Here is a 25,559-nt window from a genome sequence, read left to right as displayed (position 1 = left end):
GAAGCCCTCTGCAGTCTGGAGCACAGGGGTGGGGGAGCTGGGGACAAGGGCAGGGCAGGGCAGGGCAGGGTGTGATGCTGAGACGAGTCTGCGATGGCCGGCAGGAGTTCTCTCATGGAGGGTCTTGCAAACCTTGTTAAGGAAGGAGTCAGAACTCCATCTGCAGAGTAACGAGGGACTTTAATCAAAGGAGTGACGTGATGCTGTTTGCATTTTTGGGAAATCCATCTGGCTGCTGCAAACTCGAGGGTGGACGGAAAGAGGAAGAGCACATTGGGTCAGTACTCCTCAGTTCCCTGCCTTCCTGGTGGGGACGAGGGGCCCCGGAGGGGCCAGGCAGAAGCCCTGGCAACATAGACCTGGCTGGGGAACGCCGTGGCCTCGGACTCAGCTGGACAGCTCTGTCTGCTCCCCTGCCACAACCTGAGTCTTCAGCAAGGCTCTGCTGGCTCTGCCGCTTGGCGCTCCAACCTCTGGCGGGAGGGGGGCCGCTCAGAGCAGCTGAAAGGAGAGCCATTAAGGTTGATCTGTGTGACCCCCGCACCTACCAGAACTCCAGCAGCCTCATCCAAGAAGGGACAGTGTGCCTGTGTGCGGGGAGGGGCAGGCTCCCACCTAATGTCCCTGGAGACACAGTCAGGAGGAATGGAGCCTCTGCCCCGCCCTGCCAGCAGCCCAGCCCCTCCTCTGAGCCCAGCGGAGCATCCTCTGGGCAAGCCCAGTCCTGGAGGAGGTGGCCCCGGGCTGAAGGCTGGAGCTGAGGGCTGCTGTACCTGGGCTGGCCGCGGGCAGGCAGGCGGCCGGCCCCCTGCCCTGGGGAGGGAGGCTGGGGCGGCGGGGGTGTCGGTCGGGGGTTGAGTCAGGCCATGGAGCGTTTTCAGGCTGGCCACAGCCAGGGCCCCTCTCTCTCCATGAGATCATATCTGGGTCAAAGAGCATGTAAAGCAGGCAGACCCCAGCGGCCACACAAAGCCCATTCAGTCCGGCCTATTCACTCACCTCCTCTCCCCCAGAGCCCGCGCACTGCGACCCCAGCACAGCGCCTAAGCCCCAGCTTTGATGTCCAAGAACAGAAAACGGCAATTAAATGTTGTTTTAAAGAGGGAGCGCTCACTGCCCTCCCATCTGTCAAGAGAACGCTGAGGCGTGGGGGGGAGCAGGGAGGAGGGAGTGTGGGGGAGGGGCGGGGAGGCCGGGTGGGGCGGGGCAGGGGGGGGGCATGGGAATGAGCAGGGACCGGGAGAAGAAAGGCCCGGCCCAAGGGCTCCGAGGAACGGGCCGGGGCTCGGAATCAAGGGGCAAAGGGTTGTTTTCCAAGATGAGAAACATGGGGAAGGGCAAAGAGTATGGGACCCAAAGGAACCTCAAGAGAAAGGAGAGACAGAGAGAGAAAGGGAGAGGGGAGAAGGACTGGGGGAGAGGGAGAGAGAGACGAGAAGGTGAAGGAAAACGATCAGAGCGGAGCACAGACACCAGGAAAGGAGAAAGGACAGATGGACAGAGCGGCCACCTGCAGAGGGGCTGCCACCCACCCAGGCAGGTGACTGTAGCTCCAGGCGGTATGCAGCTCACAACCCCAGGGACACACCGACATCAGACCGGAGGGCTGAAGGGACGGCGCCCGGAGCTGGCAGGTGAGGCCGGAGATCAGGCCCCACCGCCTAGCTGGTGCTGGGAGGGCATCACGTGGAGGATGCTTCCTGGTGATGCCCAGGACGCCGCTGGAGGCCAGGCTGCCCCTGAGGCCTGGCACTGGTTTCACACCCAGGGGGGCAGCCTGCTGTGTTCTTAGCTAGGTTGCGGTGACCAGACGGATTCTCCTCTTCCTTACGCTGGTCAGCGTCAGGCAGGTAGGTGGCCTCGGGCAGAGGTGTTGAGCCAGTGCGTCTGGGATTGGGTGACATTGGCTTTCTGGCTTACACTTACCAGTGGGGCGAATGCTCCTATCCCCAAGGAGAGGAAAGCAGACAGACCCTGAGACAGGGCAGCGTGGGAGGAGCCATGCCATCCCAGTTTGTACAAAGGCTTTATTCTGCGAGTGATGATGCTGGGCTTGTGTCCCCCCCAAGCCCCGCCAGCTCCAAACTCCTTTCTCCCCCCTAGGCCTGGCTAGGAACCTTTAACTGGGGGCAGCTTCTTGTTGAGAAAGCAGATTAAAGTCACTTGGCTGTGAGCAAAAAGTAGAAAACATCTCTAAGACCAGACAGGAGCCCCGCCCCCCCTGCTTCTGGTGTCAGGAAAAAAGGAACCTGATTTGGAACAGAGAGTTCTAGATGCAGGCTATGACCCTGCCACTCACCAGCTGTAGGATCAGGACAAGTTATAATCTAAGAATGTTCCAACCCAGCAGCTCAGAATATCGGCTCCTGAGGGGAGGGGTCTGTCTGCTCCCTTCTCACTATATTCCCAAGGTTTGTGACAATAACTGCCAATTACCGGATGAACACTTACGCTGAAGCGATAAACAGACAAATATCTGCTTCACACATCCTGTGTGCTCAGTCGCTTCAGTCGTTGTCTGACTCTTTGAGACCCCGTGGACTGTAGCCCGCCAGGCCCCTCTGTCCATGGGATTCTCCAGGCAAGAATACTGGAGTGGGTTGCCATGCCCTCCTCCAGGGGCATCTTCCTGACCCAGGGATTGAACCTGCATCTCCTGCACTGCAAGCAGATTCTTTACCCACTGAGCCACCCAGGAAGCCTGCTTCACATACCGTACCAAGGGTCAAATGCTGTTTGTGTATTTAATGCTATTTTTTAAACAATCAGGTAAGTATGTCATGAGGTGGGTATGAGCCTCTCAAATATGCATAAAGGTGCCACATAAGTGAGGCTGACAGGTAATGCACTCTCTTTCCCATCCCCAGACAGAAACCTCAGTTCCTCCCCACCCAGGAAAAGGCAGAAAAGGCAAAGCACATTTTAAAAAAGGGGGGACACTTCAAGCCAGAGACAACTGAATTAACTTTATTCTCTTCTAACTGCAGATTCAAGGTATACAACTGAACATTGCTATTTTTCTTATGAGACTTATAAATAAAAATACAAAAAATGTTCACTACAAAAAAATCTACTGTTAGTAGGATGTAAAAAATATTCTCTTTGCTATAGAAGGCACAAACTTCACTTAGTGACACATGGAGAGAGAGAAAAAAACCTGCAGCAGTAAATTCATTTTTTTTTCTTTTTTCCTTTTTCTTTTTAAATCTCGTCAGAACACTGAAATTACAAAGAAACGCGTCCATCTACACGAAACGAAGGCAGATGCGGCAAGCTGCAACCAGGACCGCACAAGTTCGGGTGAACTGCTTCGGGCTTAGAACAGATAGGGGCCGGCAAGCACAACGTGGGGGTGCAGGGCTGGGTGGGGCCGGGGGGCGGCAAGAAGGGGAGAGTGAGAGAGAAAGTGAGACAAACAGAAGTGAGAGGGGAGGGAAGGGAAAAGGGACGGAGGGAGCCAGGGGAGAGAAGTGGGGAAGAGAAGAGAGGGAGGGAGAGAGGGAGAGAGAGATTTGTACAAAAAGTAACCAGTAAAATTGAAGAAACAAAATTGGGCAACCTCCTAAAAGTAGGCTAAGAGGAGGTGCTGAGGTAGACATGAACTAGAACATCAATTAATTAAAAACACTACTCTGTAATACAGCGCGATCCGACTGGCACTTGTGCTGTCATGACAGAAGACAAGCCACACACACAAAAAACAAACAAGTAACAAAACAAAACAAAATACCCAAACCAAAAGGCTGAGTTCTGCTTGGTCCGGCAGGGCAGCAGAGCCCACAGTGCTATAATTTACATACATATATATATATATTTATCTTTATATATATGGGTCGGATGTCATGGTGCACCACCACGGCGTCTTAACCTTACAAAGATCATGCATAACACTATGTGAACAACTCCTATGACACACCCCAGGAGGCCGGTACCCTGTCTGCAAAGTGGGATGCCAAGGGCTCAGGGGGGCAGGGCTGTGGGACCTGAGGGCCCTCTGCCCCCAGCCCTCTTCCCCTGACCCAGCTCCCCTGGTCTGTCTTGCACACCTTCTCCTGGTTGGCTGTGCCTTTCCGCTCCACCCAGCAGCCCCACTGTATAGGCCTGGTCTGGCCTTTTCCCCTCCTACTAAAATATCAGGTTAAGTGCCACCAACGAAGCTCCAAGATGGAGGGAAAAAAGACAGGAGGGGGAAAACAGATTTGACGTAGGCCTAGGAAAAAACGAACACAGGCTGCTCGCTTTCCACTTTTCTGTCTTAACGTCCAGTGCCCCCAGCTTTTGCCCTTGTGGGATTTGCAGGGAATTGGCCACCAATCTCCCCCAGCACCCCCCAGAGTCGGAAGGCTGCCCCCCACCACTGTTCACTCCCCTGTAAGAAGGTGAGCCAGTCAGCTCTGTCCCTCCAAGGCCTTGACACCCCAGCAGCCGGTTGTACCAACAGCATCCAGAAGGGTACCATACACTTGTGAAAAATTGCAGCAGTTTTTTTTTTTTTTTTTCCTTTTTTTTTTTTCTACACGTGGAAAAACTGTTCAGGCACAAAGATTAAACAAGCCCGCGTTGCATCCCTGGATTGTACTGAATCACTGGGTCCCCCAGCCTCCCTCCCCACCCCTACACCCCACATCTCCCTTCCCCGTATTTGTGGCCTCCTCCAAAGCAGCCCAAAGCAGCAATGATATTTACTATTTTATATCTCTCTCTTGCTATATATATATCTCTCTATATATTTGTCTATCCTATATACACATAGGACTTTAATGCTTTGAATGAGTGAAGGAGTGAACAGGGAAAGAGCGGATGAGTGAGGGGGGAAATGTCACCAAAAGCATTAAGAGGGCACAGTTCTAGGAGCTGAACACAGGAAAGGGACTGTCAGTCAACTTGGACTTCCCAGACTGGACAAGCTCACTGTGCTGGATAAGGCAGTAGCAAGTCAGGTTGTCAGCAGTACCACAGCCAGAGGCAAGGGGTGGCCAAGGAGCCAGATGGCGAAGAAGAAGGAAGTAAGAACACTGGGGTCTCACCTGGGCAAAGAGTGGCCTCCACCCTCCTCGTCTCCTTAGCCCTCTTTGTGCAGACACATCTAAAGCCTCCAGATCATCTCTGACCTTCACCCTGGCCATCAGGCCCGACCACCTTGGCAAGGTCAGAATCATTTTGTCTTTGTGAGCAGGAAGCTGGGGCAAGAGGCATGCTGGAGTCTCTTCAGGGAGTCTGGGGCTTCGTGGGAGAGGAGGGGAGAGCCAGGTACAGAGATCTCCCCGCTCAGCATCCTTCAGAGGCCCCACGCCCAAACCCTCTCTCTCCCCATCTCTCGACCAGGATCCCTCTGGGATGATGGGGGCTGGCAGGGGCTGATTAAGTACCATCCAGCGCTGCAACACCAGATTACAACAATACTGCATGACTGAACACGCAACCGCACACAAGCACACGCACGCACACGCATGTACAAAGGGACATTTTGGTGGTGGTGGCGGTGAATTTTTTTGTCTTTTTTTCTTTTTCCTATTCACATTACAAAAGGAAAAGGGCAAGGTCTGGTAGAACTGATGAAGGAACTAACAAATATTACAAAAATATTACAATTTGTAAATATTAGCTCAACCCTCTCAGCTTTTATGAACAGGGGAGGAGACCCAGGCTGTGTAGGAAGGGTAGGGGTAGGGGGAGAGGGGGCCAGCTGGGCCTATGGAATAGTTTGATTTTTTTTTTTTCCCTTCCCCACCTAAGGTGAATGATATCTTGCTGTTCAAACACTGTTTTCTGGGATTTATAGATCCCCTGAGGGCCAGCCTGTCCCCCCTTCTTCCAGGACTGGGGGAGGCTGCAATAGTGCACAAAGATTTCTTACGGACTGCCCCTCCCCCAATGATTCCACTCTTTTCACATTATAAACACGACAACTGTTCTAGTTACATATTTCAAGTTTAACTTTTTTTCCTTTCCAAAGCACTAAATCATTATTATAGTTGCAAAACAACATCCTCCCTATGTTATCACCCCCAGTCAACAGTCTAGTGACACAGTCCTCCCAATCCATATCCCCCCAACACACCACTTTTAAGGCCTTCAGATTTGGTGGGCGAGATTGCAGGGGAGAACAGAAGGGATGGGGCCCAGGAACAGGGGTGGTCAGAGCAGCACGCACCCCTCCGACTTCCCTTGTATGCCTCACAACCCTTCTCCCCCAAACCACTTCCCTAAACCTCTTTTTAAAACCTAAAGATAAAAACGCAGCCACAATTTTCTCAGAGAGAGAAAGGAAAGAAGAAAAAAAAAAAAAAAAAACCCACAAACAACTCTTACAAATAAAGCATGAGATGAAACGGAAGACCCGTCCCAAAGCAAACACAAATATTGCAAATGTGCTTTCCAAAAATTCAGGGGGCGGGGAGGCTGGGGAGAAGTGGGGGACGCAGAGCAGCAGGATGGGAGGCGTGTAGGGGAACAAAAGAACTGGACAAACGTAAGAGGTAGCTTTGAGAAAAACAACACCCCCGCCCCATTGCAACAACTCACGGGCCGTCTCGTCCCCAACCAGCCCTGCCGAGAGACCAGAGGCCAGTTTTGGCAGTGATAATGCACACGGAGGTGGGGCCACACGCGTGAAAAGGATTTGAAGAACACAGGCCCCCAGACCTGGAGGACCCAGCAAACTGTAAGAAAGGTGGGATTCGCTCCAGAGCGTTCTAGGCCTGGGGACGTCATGCCTGGTCAGAGCCAGCTGTGGTTCTGCGGTGCCCCCGACGGACACCCACCTCCTGCCCTGGCCTCCCATTCAGATCCTGAGTACTCAGCTCCTTCTGCGTGGCTCCCTCCATCTGGGAGGCTCGTCAGAGGGGATGGGGAGGGCCTTGGCCAGCTGAAGTCTATTAAACCAGCTATTAATTTACACAAGAAACTGAAAAGAACACTCTCCCCCATTCCTCCAACCCCCAACCAAAACAGAGATACAGGGGTCAAAAAAGCTCATGAGGTCACAAAAAACTGAGGTAATTCAAGTACAATGTGCTAACAGGTGAACAGAGGACAAGGAACAGAAGCAAAATGGAACACAAGGCAAAGCGCTTTCAACGCCTCCTCTCGGTGGCCTGGGGGCCCCTGGGAGTCAGGAATTCTGCACAGCCCTCTGGACCTGGGTCTCCCCAAAAAGAGCACCAGGCCTGGGGGGTCCCATGAGTTCCAAGGGTCCTCAGCACGGCTCCCCGACTCCCTCCCAGGGCAGGGGTCCCCCCCTCCAGGTGTAGGGCACCTCTGGAGAAGGACATCACATCCCTCCACGGGCCACGAGCCCTTTCACGGACGGAACCCTCCTCCTAGGGGCTGTGTTTGTTTGGTGGGACAGGATGTATTTAGTTGTTACATTTTTCCATTTTGGAAGCAAAAGCAGCTCAGCAGGAGTCTTGCTCAGGATGGCTGGACTGGGATGGGCTATTCCACTGAATTTGTCTGCATTTTTTCAGAAAGCAAAAGGGTGCAAGTTGGGTAGGGGGGGCTCTCTAGTCAGACCCAGCTTCCCCATCAGGGAGCCAGAGGAGGCAGGAGACACTCCGATCCATGGGGGTTGGGAGGACAGGAGTCAAGGGGAGCCGGGGAGCAGGCAAGAGCTCCGAGGCTCCTAAAAGACTGTGAAGGGACACCCAGGTGTGGCGGGGGTGGCGGAGGAAGCAAGCAACAGATGAACTGAGCAGTGGGAAGGGCGGGAGGGCTCCTCCCCACCCCAGTGTGCCCCCCAGCAAACAAGAGCTGCCATTTTGAGTGTCAACCAGTGACCCAGCCCAGCCCCCACCTCTGCAGGCCCCCCTTGCACACCTCCACCCATCCCTCAGCCCCCCACCTTCTGAGGAGTCAGTGAGGGGACAGCAGGCAGGGATGGTCTGACTCTGACCAGAGGACCCCACAGCCCTTTCCTAGTTTCTAATTCCGGACACAAAAGGAGGATCTGGGTGGAGGGAAGAGAGAAACATCCCACCATCTGAGCTCGACAAACGACCCCCTCCACCCCCACCCAAAAAGAGCAGGCCGACGACCCCCAGGCAGGAAAGGAGGGACGGAGGCCTGGGTGGAGGGGCTGGGCCAGGCGTCCGGGTCACCTGGAGCCCCAGACAGAACCAGAGCCAGACAGCTCCGAGACTTCCTTTTCCTCCTTTCTCTCTTTTTCCTTTCTGCTTTTTTTCATTTGCTTTTTTTTTTTTTTTTTGCTGTGTGTGTGTGTGTGTGTGTGTGTGTGTGTGTGTTTTCTGCCCTGCACGGTCCTCCTGGACTCCACCCAGCTCCACTGCTTCTCCTCCTGCTCCTCGCTCCCCCGCCGCGGCCTCAGGCCGGCCTCACACATAGCACAGGTAGAGGTACGTCTTCTCTATCCTCCAGTCGGGCGGGATCTCCTCGGGCTTGTGGCCCTTCATGTGCTTCTGCATGGAGGACAGGCTGGGGCAGTACTCGCTGCAGATGGTGCACTGGTAGGGCGACGCGCCGTTGTGCGTTCGCAGGTGCTTGATCATGGCCGAGTAGTCCCGGGAGCGCTGGTGGCACAGCTTACACTCGAAGGGCTTCTCACCTGTGCGGGGAGAGGGGTCAGGAGAAGCCAGGAGAGAGGGAGGGGGCTTTCTGGAGACGCTCAGTCCCTCTGGACAGCACTTTTCCACGGTGATGGGTGCACGCCCAGTGTGGCGGCCACAAGTCACATCCGGCTCCCAAGTGCCTGAAATGTGGCCCGTGCGACTGCAGCCCTACGTTCTTTTTGTTTTTAATTGAAGTGTAGTTGATTTACAATGGTGTGTTAGTTTCCAGTATATTACATTCTTAATCTTGTTCACCATAACTAATGTACTATGTGTGTGTGTGTGTGTGTGTGTGTGTGTGTGCAAAAGTCACTCAGTCGTGTCCGACTCTTTGCAACCCCATGGACTATACAGTCCATGGATTTCTCCAGGCCAGAATACAGGAGGGGGTAGTCTTTCCTTTCTCCAGGGGATCTTCCCACCCAGTCTCCCGTACTGTAGGCGGATTCTTTACCAGCTGAGTCACAAGGAAAGTCTTGGGTATTGGGACCCTGCATGAACTTTTTGGTCAACCCAATAAATAGCCACACGGAGGTAGTGGTCATGTGTGGGCCAGCTCCAGCCCCTGGACTTACTCTTAACTCTCTCTAGCGTGGGGACTCTCTCCTTCCTGAGAGAGGAAAGAGAAATCTAGAAAAGTGCCCTCGAAGCCTCTAAAGTCCTTAGGGATGGCTCTTTAGCACACAGCTCCTTCTAGGGGAGCAAGGGGATAGAGTTCTTTCAGGGCTACAGATGGTGGGGAGCAGGGGGTGGTAAGAGTGAGAGAACCCCAGTCTGGCAAGCATGCCTCCTTCTCTAAGACTCGAAGAATCTGCCCTGGACCCTGCTTTCCCTCTCGAGCTAGAATGGGGGAGGGACAGAGACCCTGGGAGCCCGTGGCCCACGCCCTAGCTGTGACCACCCACCCCTCTGTTACAGTCCCCTGGAGCTGAGCAGAGGACGCAGCAGAACCTTGTTTCGATACAGTAATTAACTGGCCAGCCATCTCGCTATCGATACTCCTCCGTGCAGAGGCCCCTGCAAATAATGAAGTAATGAACAGCCAAAGTGATCTAACTATCGACCGGCTATTTACGATAGTCAGTGCCAATGCATTTAATGATCCGCCCGCCAGGTCACATCTCCCACAAGGGGCTAAGGAAGCCCCTGAGGCTCTGCGAAATCCTGGGGGTCATTTCGGTTGTCAGCAACTACCACCCCATCCTCTCCGTGTGGCCCAACGCAGACCTGAGACAACACATATCCTGTGCTTACTGCCCCCTCCATCCACCTCCCCTCCCAGGAATTCACACCCTCCCCGCCAGTGCCAGCGGAATCTCCCCTCTCCCTTCTAACTCTGCTCAGGCAGCTATTTCCCCTGATCAGGGGAGGCTTTCTGTTTGGCCACATTCCACTGCCTTCCACCACTTCTTATCCTCAAAGGAAGTCCTTCTCAATATCTACCTCCAACCTAGCAGTGTGCTGGTGGTAAGTGTTTAACAACGGGCTCTCCACAAAGCCCTGATTTTGTAGCATTTGCAGATGGTCATGCCGTGAATGAAGAAGGAAATGGCAACCCACTTCAGTATTCTTGCCTGGAGAATCCCATGGACGGAGGAGCCTGGGGGGCTACAGTCCACGGGGTCGCAAAGAGTTGGACACGACTGAGCGACTTCACTCACTCGCTTACTCATGCCGATTTTAAGCAAACAAGGTGATAACAATGAACAAGGAGGTGGGGGTTGCTGGAAAGACATGTGAATGGTGGCTCTCCCAGGCAGGCTGGGGCCGGCTCCAGCTTTCCACTGTTCCCAGCTCTGGCTGTGCTGGACATCAGGACCACTTCCACCTGTTCTGTCCTCAGGCCCTAAGAAAACAGTTGCTCACATTCACGTAAAAAGGAAGGGGAAGGCCCTTTGAAATGGTAAAACATTATACACGTGGAGGGGTTAGTAAAAACATCGGCTTTTCTAATCTTTCAACTCAATCGAACTTACGATTTTTCCCAACCCTCACTGTAAATCCTAACTTAATGTCCCCTAGGGTCTTATTCTAACCCTCAAGTCACATGAAATCATCCTAGCCTTCATTTTCAGCTAATCGGGCCAAGTGAACCCTAATTAAGGATTCATGAATGGACATCATCTGCGAGCTATTGGTGTGGCTGCCTGGAAGGCTGCTCTGGGCTGTTGGAAAGTGTGATCGATTAGCGATGTCTGCCTCGCCCTCTCCAGGAGGTAGTGGCACTCAGGTGGCCATACTAAGCCTTAAGAGGAGCCCTTGCACCCTGGTTCGGCCTGGGGCCATCCTTGCCTGGGGTCCTCTGGGGAGCCACCTGCCCCGCCCCCAGCCCGGAGCCGGCTGTTTGTCCCGGGTACCTGTATGCACGCGATAGTGTGTCTCCAGCTGGTGCTTGAGGCTGAACTTCTTGCCGCAGCCGTTGCACTCGTAGGGTTTCTCACCCGTGTGGATGCGCTTGTGGCTCTTGAGTGTGCTTTCATCCCGGAAGCAGCTGCCACAGAACTCACACTCGTACGGGTGGTCGCCTGTGGGGACAAGGGGCTGCATCAGGCCCTCGCCTCCGCCCGCCCTCTCCTTAGGGCACATGAGGGCAGGATCAGAGCACCAGAAGGACGAGGCTGCTTGTCCTCACCACCTGCAGACAGGACTGAGGAGCCCCCCTTACCGGCCCCTTAGCATTAACGGGGAGCACACACGGCCCCATGGTCATCCATGCCTAGAGGGCTAGTCCCAGGAAAAGAGAGCCCATCTGACTCAGGGAGGACAGAGCCCCCAGAAAGGCAGGCGCCCTGGGGGCAGAGCAGGCCCAGGGGCTTCGAGACTCTGCTCCCAGCTTCCTTTCTTCTAGGTCAAGGGTGCAAGCCATTCCAGCCTGACTCCACTACCCTCAAAAAATCCCTCCAATGTTCTCAGTCGCTCTGCTCTTTCCCTCCTCCACAGTCTCATGCATCTGTTCTTTCTGTATGATACTCCCTTCTTAACGAACTCCTAGTCACCCATCAAAACCTACATCATGTGTCACTACAGTTCAGAAGTTTCCCTTTAGTGCTACCTCCCATCACCCCAGCCCAGGCAAACTGAGTCACTTTCTCCTCTGTCTCCGGAGAGAAGAAATGTCCAGCATTCTGTCCCTTTTGTAGTAGTAGTACAATTTTCATGGTGCTAATTAAAATGGCCCACGCTGAGTGCTCACCTATGTGCTGAGAACCTCACACAGATCATATCACATAATCACTTCAACAACCTTACAAGAAAGATAGTATCATTCTCATTTTACAGATGAGAAACATGAGATCTTTAAAGACACTTAAACAGGGTCCCTAAGGTCAAAGAACTGGTAGGGAGCTGAGTTGGGATTCAGATCCAGTTCCAGGGTCTGGACCCTGGAATACTAGTAATACTAACTGGATATACTGGAATACTCGTGTCGGTTAGCAGACTAATGCCTGACATGCCGTGTTGTATCTGTTGTGACACCCCCTGTGCCCGTAGAACAGAAGCACCACAAGGGCCAGAAGGAAGCCTCGCTCATCCCTGCGGCCTCAGTATGTAGCACACAGTCAAATCCAATCAAGGAGCTCAGAAAATGTCAGTACGTGAAGCTGGGGGAGAATGGCCTTTCCCTTTCCCTGACCTGGCATCTATGCCCATCAGCATCCTGTTTGTAATGCACCTTGAAGTCCCCTACCGGGTCAGAGGCTGGGGCGTGGGGATTAACCATCCTTCCTTTTGTACCCAAAGTGGGGGCTTTGGTGGCTGGGGGGTGGGGGGGGATGAAAGGTGAAGACTTCAGCTACTTATTTATTACAGGAGTGAAGGCACAGACAATAAAGATAGATTGATCACCCCAGACTTTGTTCATGAATATTTAAATATCGCTGATTCGTCTTGTCACTGTAATTACAATTTCTCTGGGCTGCATCTCCAACAACCACAGTTTATGGTAAAGAATGGCCACTGTATTTCACTTGTCCCTCTGCAGATGTGCGAGGCTGCCAACCGTGTAATGTCCTCTGCATTTCATACATTTTCTTCAGCCGCTGAAGGTTTAAGTCATCCACAATGACCTACGTTTTTTCATTATCCCCATGTCAAACTGCGCTCGTGCCTGGGCATAAATTGTCCTTCTCGTTATAGACTTGCATGCCTGCGCCTTCACTTCCTCTTTAAAATGATATTTTACTCTCTTCTCTCTCTCTCCCCTCCTCAGGCCTCTAACCAAACCTCCCCATTCTCGAAGGCGGGCCTCTGTACCCACATAAATTCTCATCTCTTCTGATGGCTCTGAAGGGTTTTTAAGGCTCTGTGGGGAGAGGACACTGGGGTCCACTGGCTGGCGGGCTCTCTCACGGGAGGAAGACTTGCAAGATGCTCCGAGGGTGTAGAGGGGTGGGTGGGGACACTTCCATTGAGGCGTCGGATAGAAGAAGCTCGAAGGGGAGAGCTATCCTTCCACGCCAGTCCCCACCACCCTAGGGGCCCTGCCCTGGGCTCAGAGAAGAGGACCCCACGTGCAGATCTGGGGATGAGCAGGGGTCTGGGTTCCCTGCACCTGCCTGCCCTCTCACTGCGGGGCTGTGCAGACTGCCTGGTCCCCCAGCCTCCAGCCTCATCCAATCCCAGGGGAGACGAGGCCCAAGCAGACCCTGGTCCTGATTAGTTGTGTGTCTAACAGAGTGAGGGGTGATCTGCGTGCGCCTGGCCCCGCAGGCCACTGTGTGCGTGTAGGTGTCTGCGCTCACCGCCGTCTGACATCCAACCCCACCCCGCCTTAGTGAATCGGCAACGATTACGACTTTAATCAAGGATTCAGTATCCTCATTAAGATATAAATAAATAAATAAGGCAGGGCCCACGTGAGACTTCAGCCGGAGCCGGTAATTAAAACGTACATCGGCAGCCACTCAGCAGGTGGGTGGGGGGCACCGCCGTCTGTCTGCATCTTCCCCCCTCCCGAAGGGGCCCGGAGAGTTTAAAAAACAAAGGGTTAAGGCAGAGAGGTTGGTTTGATCAGATTTTTATGAATTTAATCATGAAGTGGATCACATTAAATGAGTTTAAATAGGAAATCTCTAGAGGCAGTCCAGAGAAAGGAATAAAAAATTTAGGAAGGAAAAAAAACACAGCAACGCACCAACACACACACACACACACACACACACACACACACACACGGATTTTGAAGCACCTGGCCCAAAATCCTCACCCTGAGAATTAATCGTGTCAGTGTTGCCATAATGTACACAAAACTGGCTGCAGAACTCAAAATCCAATTTGTGGAATGTTGATTAACTCTGTAGCCTCTTTAATGAGCTTGACATTAAGTGCAGGACAAACGAGACTAATTAGAGCCCCCACGGCCTGGCCAGTGCACCTGTGACCCCAGTGGTCTGTCTTCACCTGGTTGGTTTCCCTGGCACCGGCCAAGCCCAATGTCCTCTTCCCCACCCCAGCCCCACCCCATCAGCCCCTCAGCCACCCCTCCAACACAGCTGAGGGTTTATTATATGATGAGCCATGTGAATCAGGGATCCATCAATGCCAACTGCGCGGCTGGACTAACCTACCAAACACAGCTGCTGATGCTAAACGCCCGGCCCCAGCAGCAAATGGGCCAAGAACAACGGAATATCAATGAGGCATTGTGTGGGGGTGTGCTCGGCCTGTGAGGGCTGCGTGCACAGGCCCTGGCTGGTGTGAAATTGATGGGTGTTGGTCTGTGTGTGCACAAGCAGTGCACACGCTCCATGTTTCCTAGATTAAGCAAGTACTTCTCCCAACCATGTCTGGAAACAGTCCCTCCCAATGGATCCGAGCCATGACTGACCCAGGGACCCGTGACACTTAGGTATCTGAGCTCTGAGAAGACAGCATGGGCAGAGCAGGGCGACCCTGGGTGGGATCGTCTCAGGCAGCATGCTCAGAAGTGGCCAAAGGGGGACTTTCCTGATGGTCCAGTGGTTAAGAATCCTCCTGCCAATGCAGGGGACACGGGTTCGATCCCTGATCTGGGAAGAGCCCACGTGCCACAGGGCATTTGAGCCCATGCACCACAATGGAACCCATGTGCCGTGGAGCCCACGCTCTGCAACGAGAGGGCCCACTGCGATGAGAAGCCATGACTAGAGAGCAGCCCCCGCTTGCTGTGACTAGAGAAAGGCCCACGTGCAGCAACCATGGCCAAAAATAAACAAATAAAAAGTAATAAAAAAGAAGTGTCTGAAAGGTAACTGGCCATTTTTGATAAGCCGAGCTTAGGGACCCAGCGGGGCAGGTGCTGACAGAAGGTGCTGATACCTGCCGGGGATGCTTAGGTGGTCACTGCAGAGAAAGTTCTTGCCAGCATTCTCTCCTTCTTTGGCCTTCTTGTCCGACCTTACCCTCTGGGACCCCTCCTCGTCCTAAGCCAGCAAATCTGAGAAGTTCTAAGCAAATCTGGTGATGCTAAGGCAACATGCTCTCCTGAACAGAATGGCATCCAGAAATAAGAGCCTGGGAGGCTTCTCGGTGAGGACGCCTACTGCCAGCAGGACAGGCCAGGTTGTGATGAATAACCACCTCTCCCATATTCAGCAAAGCCTGCCACTTAATCCTGGGGCTGTGACAAGACCCAAGAGTGAGGAAAGGGTCCTGCCAAGTCCGTCATGAGGCATGCAGACTTTTTTATACCCTCTCCAGCAGCCAGGAGAACACCCCCTGTTACACCCCCAGAAAGAGAATTTGCCTCTATCTCCCTGGCCCCATCACCCACCTCTCACCCCAGACTCAGGACAGAACACACACAAGCAGAGACACATGCAGACTTAGAAACGGGCAATCCTTTATCGACATACAATCAGAGAAAGGGAGGCTTCAAGTCACCTGTGACATTGTTGGGGGGTAGGGGATGATGCGAGGAAGCCAATGCCCCTTGGGTCTCAGAAGCAAGCACCCCACCCCCTACCCCTGACTCATAGCTACTCTCCTCCCCCAGCATCAGTGACTGGCTAAGCATGGCTCACAGCTTATACACCCGCACTGTCTCCCCTAAGCAGGGTAAGGCCCGATACAGAACATGTGCTTCTGTTAACTGGTAAGCAGGACCACTTCCGCCACAGTCCCTTAAGAGCCCAAGGCTGACCTCAGAAACATATGTGCACAGCCTGTGTATGTATGTGTGTATGCTGTGTGTGTGCAGAGTGTGAAGTGTGTGCACAGCATGTGTGCACAATGTGTGTGTACAGTATGTGTGTGCAGTGTATGTGCCTGCACAAGGCGTGTGTGCACAATATGTGTGCGTGCGTGCGTGCGTGCGTGCGTGTGTGTGTGTGTGTGTGTGTGTGTGTGGAGTAGGACCAGTGGTGGGAAACTCTAGAGACCAAGCAGGCAGATTTTCCTCAAAATTCATTTCAGGTCCACCTGCATCAGAATCTTTGGGAATACTTATTAACCATGTTGAGTCTTAGATCCCACCCATGCCCACTAAATGGAAGTTTCTGGGGTGGGGGGGACCCATGAGCCTACATTTCTAATGAGAGCCATCTCTGTTGGGCACAGAGATATGGAGAACTAAACGTCCCCAAGGTGGGATGGGATAAGAACTGTCCACGCTGGCCTGCACCTCAGAGGCCCCTGCACGCCAGACCTTTGAGCAGAGAAGGGCCGAGGGCTCCCCCACCGGAGAGACCCCGCCCACCCACCCGCCTGTGGCCAGCCTACCTGTGTGTGAGCGCAGGTGGCGTTTCAGGGCGGTGTGGCTGGGGAAGGTGCGGTTGCACTCGCTGCAGATGTAGCTGCGCACGCCTGCGTGGACCTCCATGTGCTGCTGGAGCGCGCTCTGTGCCTGGAAACGCTTCCCACACAGCAGACAGAAGACAGCCATGTCCGTGCCTGCGGGAAATGGGGCAGAGCCTCAGCTGGGCTGGAGCACGAGCCAGCGTCAGGACAGCACCCCCAGCCCCACGCTCAGCAGCAAACCCAGAGGCAGCACGGGCCATGTGATGCTGATGGAGCCCCCAGAACACAGCTCCACCGGTGGACAAAATCCACTCTTTTCCCATCCTCATGGAACCTAAAGTCTAGTGGGAGAAACAGAGATATTAATCAAGAACATCATGGCAGCAAATGACTCTGCAATTGTCTGGAGTGCTGTGTCAAAGGCAGGGTACCAAGAAGCCATCTATCAGAGGGACTTTCCAAGCCTAGGCAGGAGATGGGGTGTCTGGGGGCCTCTGTGAGGAACCACAATAACGAAGATGAAAGCCATCATTGGAAGGTAACACTTAAAACATCCCATCTGCAAAATGGGACCTCTACAGCCTCACCCTTCAGCTAAGGAAAAGGAGACACAGAGAGATTGAGTAATTTGTCCAAAGTAGCGGAGTTCACAAGCAAACAGGGCTGGGATTCAAGCCCAGGCAGCCTGGATCTGATCCTCCCCTGATGCTACAGACCCGATTCTCTTAACCACATCTCCACTCATGAATGCACACATCCTAAGGGTCCGTTCTTTGAACAAATACTATTTTAGTATCTACTACAAGTAGGACTCTCTTTTTGGCCCTGGGGGTGTAGCCATGGAAAACTGTACAAAGTGCCTGCCCTCATCACAGATGTTACCCAGCACACTGGGGACATGGGGACAGCATTCTAGGAAGAAAAAATAGTATCTGTGAACTGGAGAGAAACATGGCCGGTAGAAGGATCAGACAGAACAGTGCAGCTAGGGAGGCAGAGAAAAAACAGGCAGGGAGTCAAAGAAGTGGGCCAGGCCAGCTTGTAAGGCGTCTTGAAAATTGTGGTTAGAACTTTAGGCTTCATCCCAAGACCAACGTGCAACTGTCATGGGATTTTTTTAAAAGATTTTTTTGATGTGAACCATTTTTAAAGTCTTTATTGAATTGGTTACAATATTGCTTCTGTTTTATGTTTTGATATTTTGGCCACGAGGTGTGTGGGATCTTAGATTCCCAATCAGGGATTGAACTCATACTCTCTGCATTGGAAAACAAAGTCTTAACCATTGGGCCACCAGGGAAGTCCTCTGTCAAGAGATTTTAAGCTAATGAGGGACATGAGATTTTCATTTAACTCTGGTTGTTTCCTGTGCTGATCAGAAGTAGAGGTAGGTAGCCCATGATATCCTACGAAGTTGTTCTTGTTGTTTAGTCGCTAAGTCGTGTCTGACTGCAACCCCCTGGACCGTAGCCCACCAGACTCCTCTGTCCATGGGATCTCCCAGGCAAGAATCCTGGAGTGGGCTGCCATTTCCTTCTCCAGGGGATCTTCCTGACCCAAGGATCGAACCAACATCTCCTGCATTGGCAGGCAGATTCTTTGCCACTGAGCCACCAGGAGAGCCCTACAAAGACAGGCTGCTATTTTCTGTTCGTCAACCCTCTTTCCGGTGCTGCTGTGGAGCCATGGCTTTCCAGGGATCAGCATCTAAGGAGGAAGCATCTAAGCCCTCCATCTGAGTCCCAGCTGGTCTTGGCCACCGTGGCCACTATTTTGGGTTCCATTTTCCTGAGCATGTCAGCTCCGCCTGGAAGCCCCCAGTCTGGTCAGCTCTCTGCTGGCATCTGGGCTTGATCACTTGTGCTCAGCCCAGCACTGCCTCCCCGCCCCCCGTGTAAAGGACACAAGGGGGAAAGGGGCTGAGGCACAGCGCCTGTCAGTCCAGAGTGGAAGATGGGGCAGAGCTTGGCTGCTTCAAGTCAAGGTCTGCTCGGTGTGGCATCAGGGAGCTCCCAGTGGAAAGGCGGGGCGTACAAGAAAGATAGCATGGACAGCCTGCTATCTCGCAGGTGGAGACAGCAAACGGGGGGTCTCTTTTGGCTGCCTCAGTCCCATTCGTGGCTGGGTCTGCAATGGACTAGCAGGAAGGCAAGGATGGCTTCTCATTTCCCCACATCCCCACCCCTCAAGGCCCTTGTAGCCACGCTCCATCCCACCCATGGGCATCGCCCGCACCCAAGTCCAGGGAAGGCTGGGCAGGGGACATGAGAACCAGCCAGGGCATGAACTTCCTCCTGGCCTCAAAGAGCAGAAGGGAGGGGAACCGCTATAGGCCTTGCTAGGCGCTTTATTTATGCCATCATCTCATTTAAAACTTGCAACAGTACCCGGCAGGACGCTCACGCCCCTTTTCACAAATGGCAAAACAGAGTGGTTAAATAACTTGCCTGAGGTCACACAGTCAGAAAGAAGAGGAGCTGGGATTTATAAATGCCTCAGTTTGTCTGATTTCAGAAACCACAGAGTTGGGTTAATGTCTCTCTATCTGCCTGGGCTTCTCTGGGAAGAGGCACAGTGATGACACGGTGAACCAGTTCCAACCCAGCTGGCTCAGGAGCCCCCGTGCATCCAAGGTCCACCCTAGAAACAGACAGCCCAGGCCAGGAGGAGCGCCCTAGTGGATGTCACGAGGTAGGGCTCTCTGAAGCCTTCCAACCCCTCTGGGAGCCAGCAAGGCCTCTGCAAGAAGAACTGAGGTGCTCCATTTGATTGAGGGGGGCACAGTGAGAGGAGTGGTCTGCCCAGCAGACGCAGACAAGGGTTGACAGTGAATCCTCAAAGTCCAGTCTGGCCTGGCCAGCACTCCCCAGGGTGGCATCCATCTGCAACACATCCAGGGGCATGGCAGCTCCGGCTGCTTCATCCCACGAGCCCCCAGCACCAGCTCTATCTCTGGCCTGAACCTCAACATACAGAGAGTCCCGATGAAGCCAGACATCAAACATCTGCCTTTTATCGCTGAGAGAGAACAAGCTTCCTGGGCAAGCCATGCCCTTTAAGAGCCCAGGTTTGTCCTTATGGATCCCCCAAAATTCCCAGTGTGGAAGGAGCCTGGGTCAGAGGGAACATGAATGACATCCCCAGTAGGAGATCCTCAGCCTAAAAAGCCAAGCCCGGAGGAGTTCTGAGGGTCAGTCCCAGCCCAGGGAAGACTGAGAACCCTGGCAGCCTCACCCTCTGGGTCTTCCCAGGACCCCAGAGCTGCCCCACTGTGCGGGCCCTTCCTCTCAGGATCCCCTGAGCCTATTTCGTGTCCATTCAGTCAACTCTGTGAATATCACCCAGTGCAGGCACTGTACTAGGGGACAAGAGGGATGCTGAGATCAACCAGAGACACAGGGTCCCGGCCAAGTGGAGGGCACAGACAAGCCAGCCACTAGCCAGAGGATAAGACAGGCTGATCCCAAGAGGGCTTTGGAGATTCTTTCTTAGACTTTAAGAAATAAAGTGTACTGAGGAGCTAAGGACCAGAGTGGGCACAGGAGCCAAGCTAGAAACAACGCAATCAAATATCAAAGCAGGCAGGAAGAGAAGACAGACGCCCCACCCCCAACAAGGATGAAGATAAGCAGAGACAGTTATTGGGGGTCGGATGGCAGAGGGCCACATCGCCAGGTGGGACAGGTTAGATTTCATTCCTTAGAGGTGCCGGGAAAAGATGTGGGGAGCGGGGGCTAGCGTGTTCCAACCAGTACGTGAAGGCAATGCCCCTGGGGGCTGAGTGGGGACCAAGGGCGCTGGCTAAGTGGCTGAAATCAGGGACAGAGGTGACGGCTTTCGTGCTACCACTGGAGGAGTGCTGGGACCAGTCTAAGGTAGGGGCTGGGAGGACAGAGGAGGACTGGAGAAGTGGAACCCCGGGGCAATGGCAGGACAGGACCCTCAGCCTGGGCTCAAGTCAGGAAGCCTCATGCATCTGAAGTTCTGGATATCGGCTCTGCACCTTGGTGACAAGTGTAAAGTCATGCAATGACCACCTGGAATGGATCTATTACAGTGTCCCCACGGTGGCCCCCTCCTTCCTAGGCATTCCACAGCGCACAGGGGTTCCCCCTGGTCACTGATGACACTGCCTGAGGCTCAGAGATGAAGAAAGGAGGGCCCCCCGTCCACTCCCCATTCTTCTGTTTCGACACCAGCAGCTGAGAGGATAGAAAATATCTTTAAAGGAAAAATGAAAGGGCGGGGGTGGTGGGGAGGGGGAGAAACGGATGAGACACAAGAAAAGCTATTGGTGCATGTAAGTTAAAAATCCAGAGACTAGATTTGACTTATTAAACAATTTGCTGTAGTTTCTGCCTAGCTGATTGTTCGCATGTATGATGAGTCAGGGCAGATTCTATTACACTGGGAGATTAAGCAAATAAATGCTAGCTTTTGGAAACACATTAAAATGTGGGACTATGGAAATAAAATTATCTAGAAAATTGTATTAGCAATTCATTAGCTGCCGTGAGATGTAGGGCAAAGCAAGGGGGCCCGGCAGTGTTAGAACCCTGTTCCCTTCAATGCCTGAGACCCTGAGACGCGCACTGCCCCTTCCTCTGCTGTCGGGGGAACCTCATGCCTGATACCACTGGGGAGAGGCAAGGAGCTTCCACTGGTTGCAAAGGACCTTCAGAAATCAGAGGGCCAGCAGGACACGGGGGAGACCAGAGAAGCACGTGGGTCCTGCCTCAGCAACTCCCTTGTCTTGCAACCCAGAGCAAGTCACTCTGCTTCTCTCGACCAGAGTCTGCTCATCCTTTGCCACCCTGCTTGTGGCAGTTGAGAGCATCCAATGAGATACCCAAGTGGAAAAGCTTCTTAGCTATGAAGTGGTAGCAGAACTAATGCCAGCCCAGAGGATGCCTTTGTCTGAATTAGAAAATAATGCCTCTTTTTCTAGCCTAACACAGATCCTCGCCTGGGCACACAGCTCTGGCACACAAAGACGGCTGGACTGCAGCCTCTGTTTCTCCCTCAGCTGGGCATCCTCCTGCAGTGAACAGCCTGGATACAGATCACGGCCGCTCTGCACGATACACAAGCTGATGTTGTTTTATCGACTCTGGGCTGCTTCTTCCAGGAAACTGACCCTAGAGAAGGTGTCTTGGATGAGAGACACTGTTTAGGACTCAGTGCCAAGGATACCTTCTTCCTCTGAGCCCTCACTACCCCAGCACAACTATTAAACCCTTTGTTGTACTTATTTTTGACATGTAGCTCTGCCCAGGAAATGGTAAGAGATGGTAAGCAAGAAGCACTTTCTTCATCATTATATCCCCTAACATAAATCACAGGACCTGGCATACAGTAGGCGCTCAATAGCTGCATGTTGCCTTCAAGAATAAATAAGGAGGGACATCCCTGGCAGTCCAGGGATGAAGACTCCAATGCAAGGAGGCAGGTTCAATCCCTGGTGGGGGAACTAAGATTCCCACATGCCACACAGCATAGCCAAGAAAATATAAAATAATAATAATCAATAAAGAGCTTTTTTTTAAAAGAATAAATAAGGGGTTGTGGGACAATCACAAAGAGCACAGGGGGTCACGGGATGGGGAAAGTCATGGTACAGAGCAATGGATGGCTAGAGCTGGAGAAAGCCCAGACTGAATGCAGAACTTCCAATAAGATGCTCCTTGGGAATGAGTAATGCCCAGTAATCCCTAAAGAGTTGATATCTTTGGGGCCTCTCATGTCTGTCTAGTGGGCTGAACAGGACACCTTGGTTCTTGGCTCCATGTCTCAGCTCTGCTGCTCAGAAGCAAAGACCCAGCCCACAGAAGGATCAGTTTTACCACCTCATGCAATGATACAGTCAGCAGACCCTGGTTCTCGCCCAAAGGTAAAGCCCTTCCTGGCTGTGACCCTGGGCCAGCTACCTGCTGCCCTTGGCCTCATTTCTTCATCTAGGAAATGGTATTCATGACTCAGCTGCCCTTTCCAACACCAACTTCATAATGATGTTAATAGGCAACTGGCAAAAATTACTGAGTATGTAAATCCTACAAAGGTATTGTTTTCAATCAATCTGTAAATTCAAATGTAAATCAGATACATAAATTAGGCTTGGCCCAAAGAAATCATGTATCAGGTCAAAGAATAGAACCCCCTCTGCTCTTATGAATGGGTCTCCATCTTAGGCTGGACCCCAGGGGTATCCGCCTGGTCTGAAGGGAATATGAACTAGGAGGAGGGAATGGGTGTGGTGGGGTCGATGGAGAGAGGCCCCAGGTAAGCCGGGGAAAGGCATGCAAATAACTGTACCCTCATTAGCATCAATTCTACCTGGAGATGGTGGCCCCCAACATACCTGCCTTCCACCCTCAAGGACAGAGGAGCCAATCTGGCTGCAGGGCATGTACGACTCAGAGATTCCCAATTTAAAACAAGTTTAATTTTAGCCAAAAAATAAAAAAGAACGGGAGAAAGCCAAGGCTAGGATGGAACAGGAGCAGGAGGGGTGACACAGACCCAGGGTATTTATTTCACCCCGGTGATGACTGGGTCTGAAATTATGAGACACAAAAACCCTCATGTTTACACCTGTGCTATTTCCATACCAATTAGCTCTTTAATAGAAAGGCAGGAACAGGATCAGAGGGGCACACAGCTGGAGAAGACGCTCAGGTGCTACACCTTCTTGGAGCAAGGCTCTTATTATCCCTAGACATAAGCAGGTTCTTAATCAAAAGAGCAGAGGGATCTAAATATATTTGGGCTTTTTTTGGTAAGCCGGCTGTGACTATTACATGTGTGTGAGTGTGTATAAGCCTGTGCTTGCACATGGACCAAGGATGGGCTTCTGATGTCCAACTCTCCCCAATCTCACCCAAGAAAGGAAGAGCTGCTTCCCCACCCCCTGCAACTTCTTCTTTCCAGAGGAAAGAAAATAGCAAATTTGGGTGGGGTAGGGGGGGCGCGCCGTGTGAAAATCTTGATTTAAACTGGAACCACCTCCCACCCCTCCACCCCTGCCCTATCCCCAAGTCCTCAGACAGGCCTACCTACTTTACTTCCTCTGACCTTCAGGAGTACTCTTTCCTAAGACACCATTTCCAGTCCTGTGAAGCCTTGTAACCACACACCAAAACTGTCACAGAAACTGCCACCTCTCCCTCTTCCCCATCTTTCTCCTCACCACCTTCCCCTCCTCCCTGCCCCAGGTCACTGCTAAAAAGGCGGCAGAGCTGCGTCATCCACTGTGCAGGAGAAAAAGACAGACAGAGACAAGCAGCCCAGGGCTGACTCACACGGAAGGCAGGAAGGCTCTGTCTGCATCTCAAGAGGCTGGAGGTGTGAGTGTGTGGGGGGGAGGACAGGACCGGAAGCAGACAGAAAGGAAGCAAAAGCCCAGCGTTATGACATGGGCAGGGGTGCCTCCCTTTTGACCCCCCTGAGCCATCACTAGGGCTTGGCTCCTTTTCAAGGGATCTACTGAAGAAAGTACCAAACGATCCTGTTCTAGAGCTCTCCTCCTGGGCATAAGCTGAAGCATCGTTTGGGATGAACCCTCAACTCCCAGCCTTCCTGAGAAGGCTAGCTATGTGCACGAAGAGGGCCCAGTCCACCCAGCCCAAGAAAATGTCAGCCCACCAACGCCCCACTCCCGCCCCGGGAGTGACAGCTGCTGCAGAGTGGGAGACAAGTCCCACTCTTTCCTTTACTGCCTACAGCCTCTCTCCCAGGAAGGGTAGGGAAGGCTGAGAAAACAGCTTTGGTAGGCCTGCCTCAAACCAAATTAGCCACAAGTCTGTGCACCAGTGCTTGTCTGCTACATATAGTCACCTACTTGTAGGGCACCTTTAATCATCGGCTTCGTCACATCTTCCCAAACCAAGCCAGGAGCTAGAAACCATAGCATCTTAACCTTCTTGTCAACTTCAGTCTCGTCAATTCCAGTCTTGTTATCCAGTCTCGCCTGCCACATTTTCCTTTATTTCTTATCTGCTTAGAATCTTGGGAGGCACCCATATATCAACATAACCTTCCATTTCCAGAGGGAAAGGGGGAATGTTGGGGTTTCCTATCATTAGCCCAGGGAGTAGAGTTCTCAATGAATAACCAAAGGGGGAGGAGCTGGAGCTGCTGATTCAAATTTGTTTTGGAACTAAGACATGGATTGGTGAGTGATTACAAGTCTCAGGGCATGTGTGTGCTCTACACACACACACACACACACACGAAGGCATACACTCACTCACACACCCCTCTCAGTCTCTTGGGGAGTGTGGCCACATCCTCAAGCAGCAGCAGGCAATGCTGGCTCCCAGAAAACTGTGTATTTGTTTAGCAGTGAGCTGCAGACACAAATGCATTTCATTACTCGGCACCTCCAGCTACAGTAAACAAATTTGTCAGCTCACTAGCTCATTAAGGTGCACCCTGGACACGGGGGGGATTTATTGAGACCTGCACAATAAAAGTTAACATGAATGGATTTACTAATTTTGTCAATCATTCCAACAAACGGAGCCAAAGAGGGGGAGAAACTGGAGGAAGGGGACAAGAACAGGGGAGGAAGGATGGAAAAGAAAGGAAAAGCAGTAAAAAGGAAGAGGAAAGTTGAATTTGGTTGGTAAGAGAGAGTCCACGGGTTAAGAGGGAGTCAGATCTGTGCTCTGCTGCCTGGTTACACAACCGCCTCCAGTTCCTTTATGTTGGGCTGCTTTGTCCAGGAGGCACGGCCCCGGGCAGAAAGGTGGCCAGGGCAAACTCAACTGCAAGATGTCAGACCGAGTTCTGGGGTCCCGGGCAGCGCTGTTCTGATGGGAACACGCCCTCCCGGCCTGACATCAGAGAGGGAACTTAAGGCATCAAGGACGAAGAACTCCCCCGCTCGCCGCACCCGTGGAGAAAGCAGCAGCCACCGCCTCCCCATCAGACCGGTTGCCTCTCCTGGAACCTCCCACCTGCCCCTCATCGCTGTCCCAGCCCAGCTCCCGGACCCTTCCAGACGTTCTAGAAGGAGCCCAGACTGCCACCGCCAAGAGCAAAGGGAGGAAAAAGGGAAGGGGCACGGTGCGTGCGGAGTTGGGGGGAGGAAAGTAAATCCGGAGAGGTATGCGGCCCTCTGGTCTGTAACTTTCAAAAAGACAGCAGGACTGGGGCAGAGGTCAGGGGGTCCGAGGCCTTAAGCACCTCGGCCAGCTGTGGCGGTGCCGCAGGACGCCTGCCCGTATAAATCAGCCGTAAGCAGCCCCCGCTGGGGGCGAGGACAATGGGCCCCCA

The 25,559-nt window shown here is 52.8% G+C and overlaps 1 protein-coding gene across 4 annotated transcripts in view; it reads right to left on the bottom strand.

Annotated features, from left to right (window-relative positions):
* Nucleotides 1-2,946: 2,946 nt before the first annotated feature.
* ZBTB16 (zinc finger and BTB domain containing 16) overlaps nt 2,947-25,559 on the bottom strand; it is a 204,785-nt gene continuing 182,172 nt past the window's right edge. For 3 of the 4 annotated variants that reach the window (XM_005215850.5, XM_005215849.5, XM_005215851.5), the window contains exons 5-7: nt 16,266-16,436; nt 10,925-11,092; nt 2,947-8,563 (exon numbers count right to left, since the gene is read on the bottom strand). In XM_005215850.5, the coding sequence (XP_005215907.1) occupies nt 8,334-8,563; nt 10,925-11,092; nt 16,266-16,436 (569 nt within the window). In that variant the 3' untranslated portion in view covers nt 2,947-8,333. 4 annotated transcript variants of the gene reach the window in all.

Source organism: Bos taurus, chromosome 15 (genome assembly GCF_002263795.3).
Source record: "Bos taurus isolate L1 Dominette 01449 registration number 42190680 breed Hereford chromosome 15, ARS-UCD2.0, whole genome shotgun sequence".
NCBI classification, from domain to species: Eukaryota; Metazoa; Chordata; class Mammalia; order Artiodactyla; family Bovidae; genus Bos; species Bos taurus.
The sequence above is the reverse complement of the archived record's forward strand: the minus strand, read 5'-3'. Positions and strand labels throughout refer to the sequence as shown.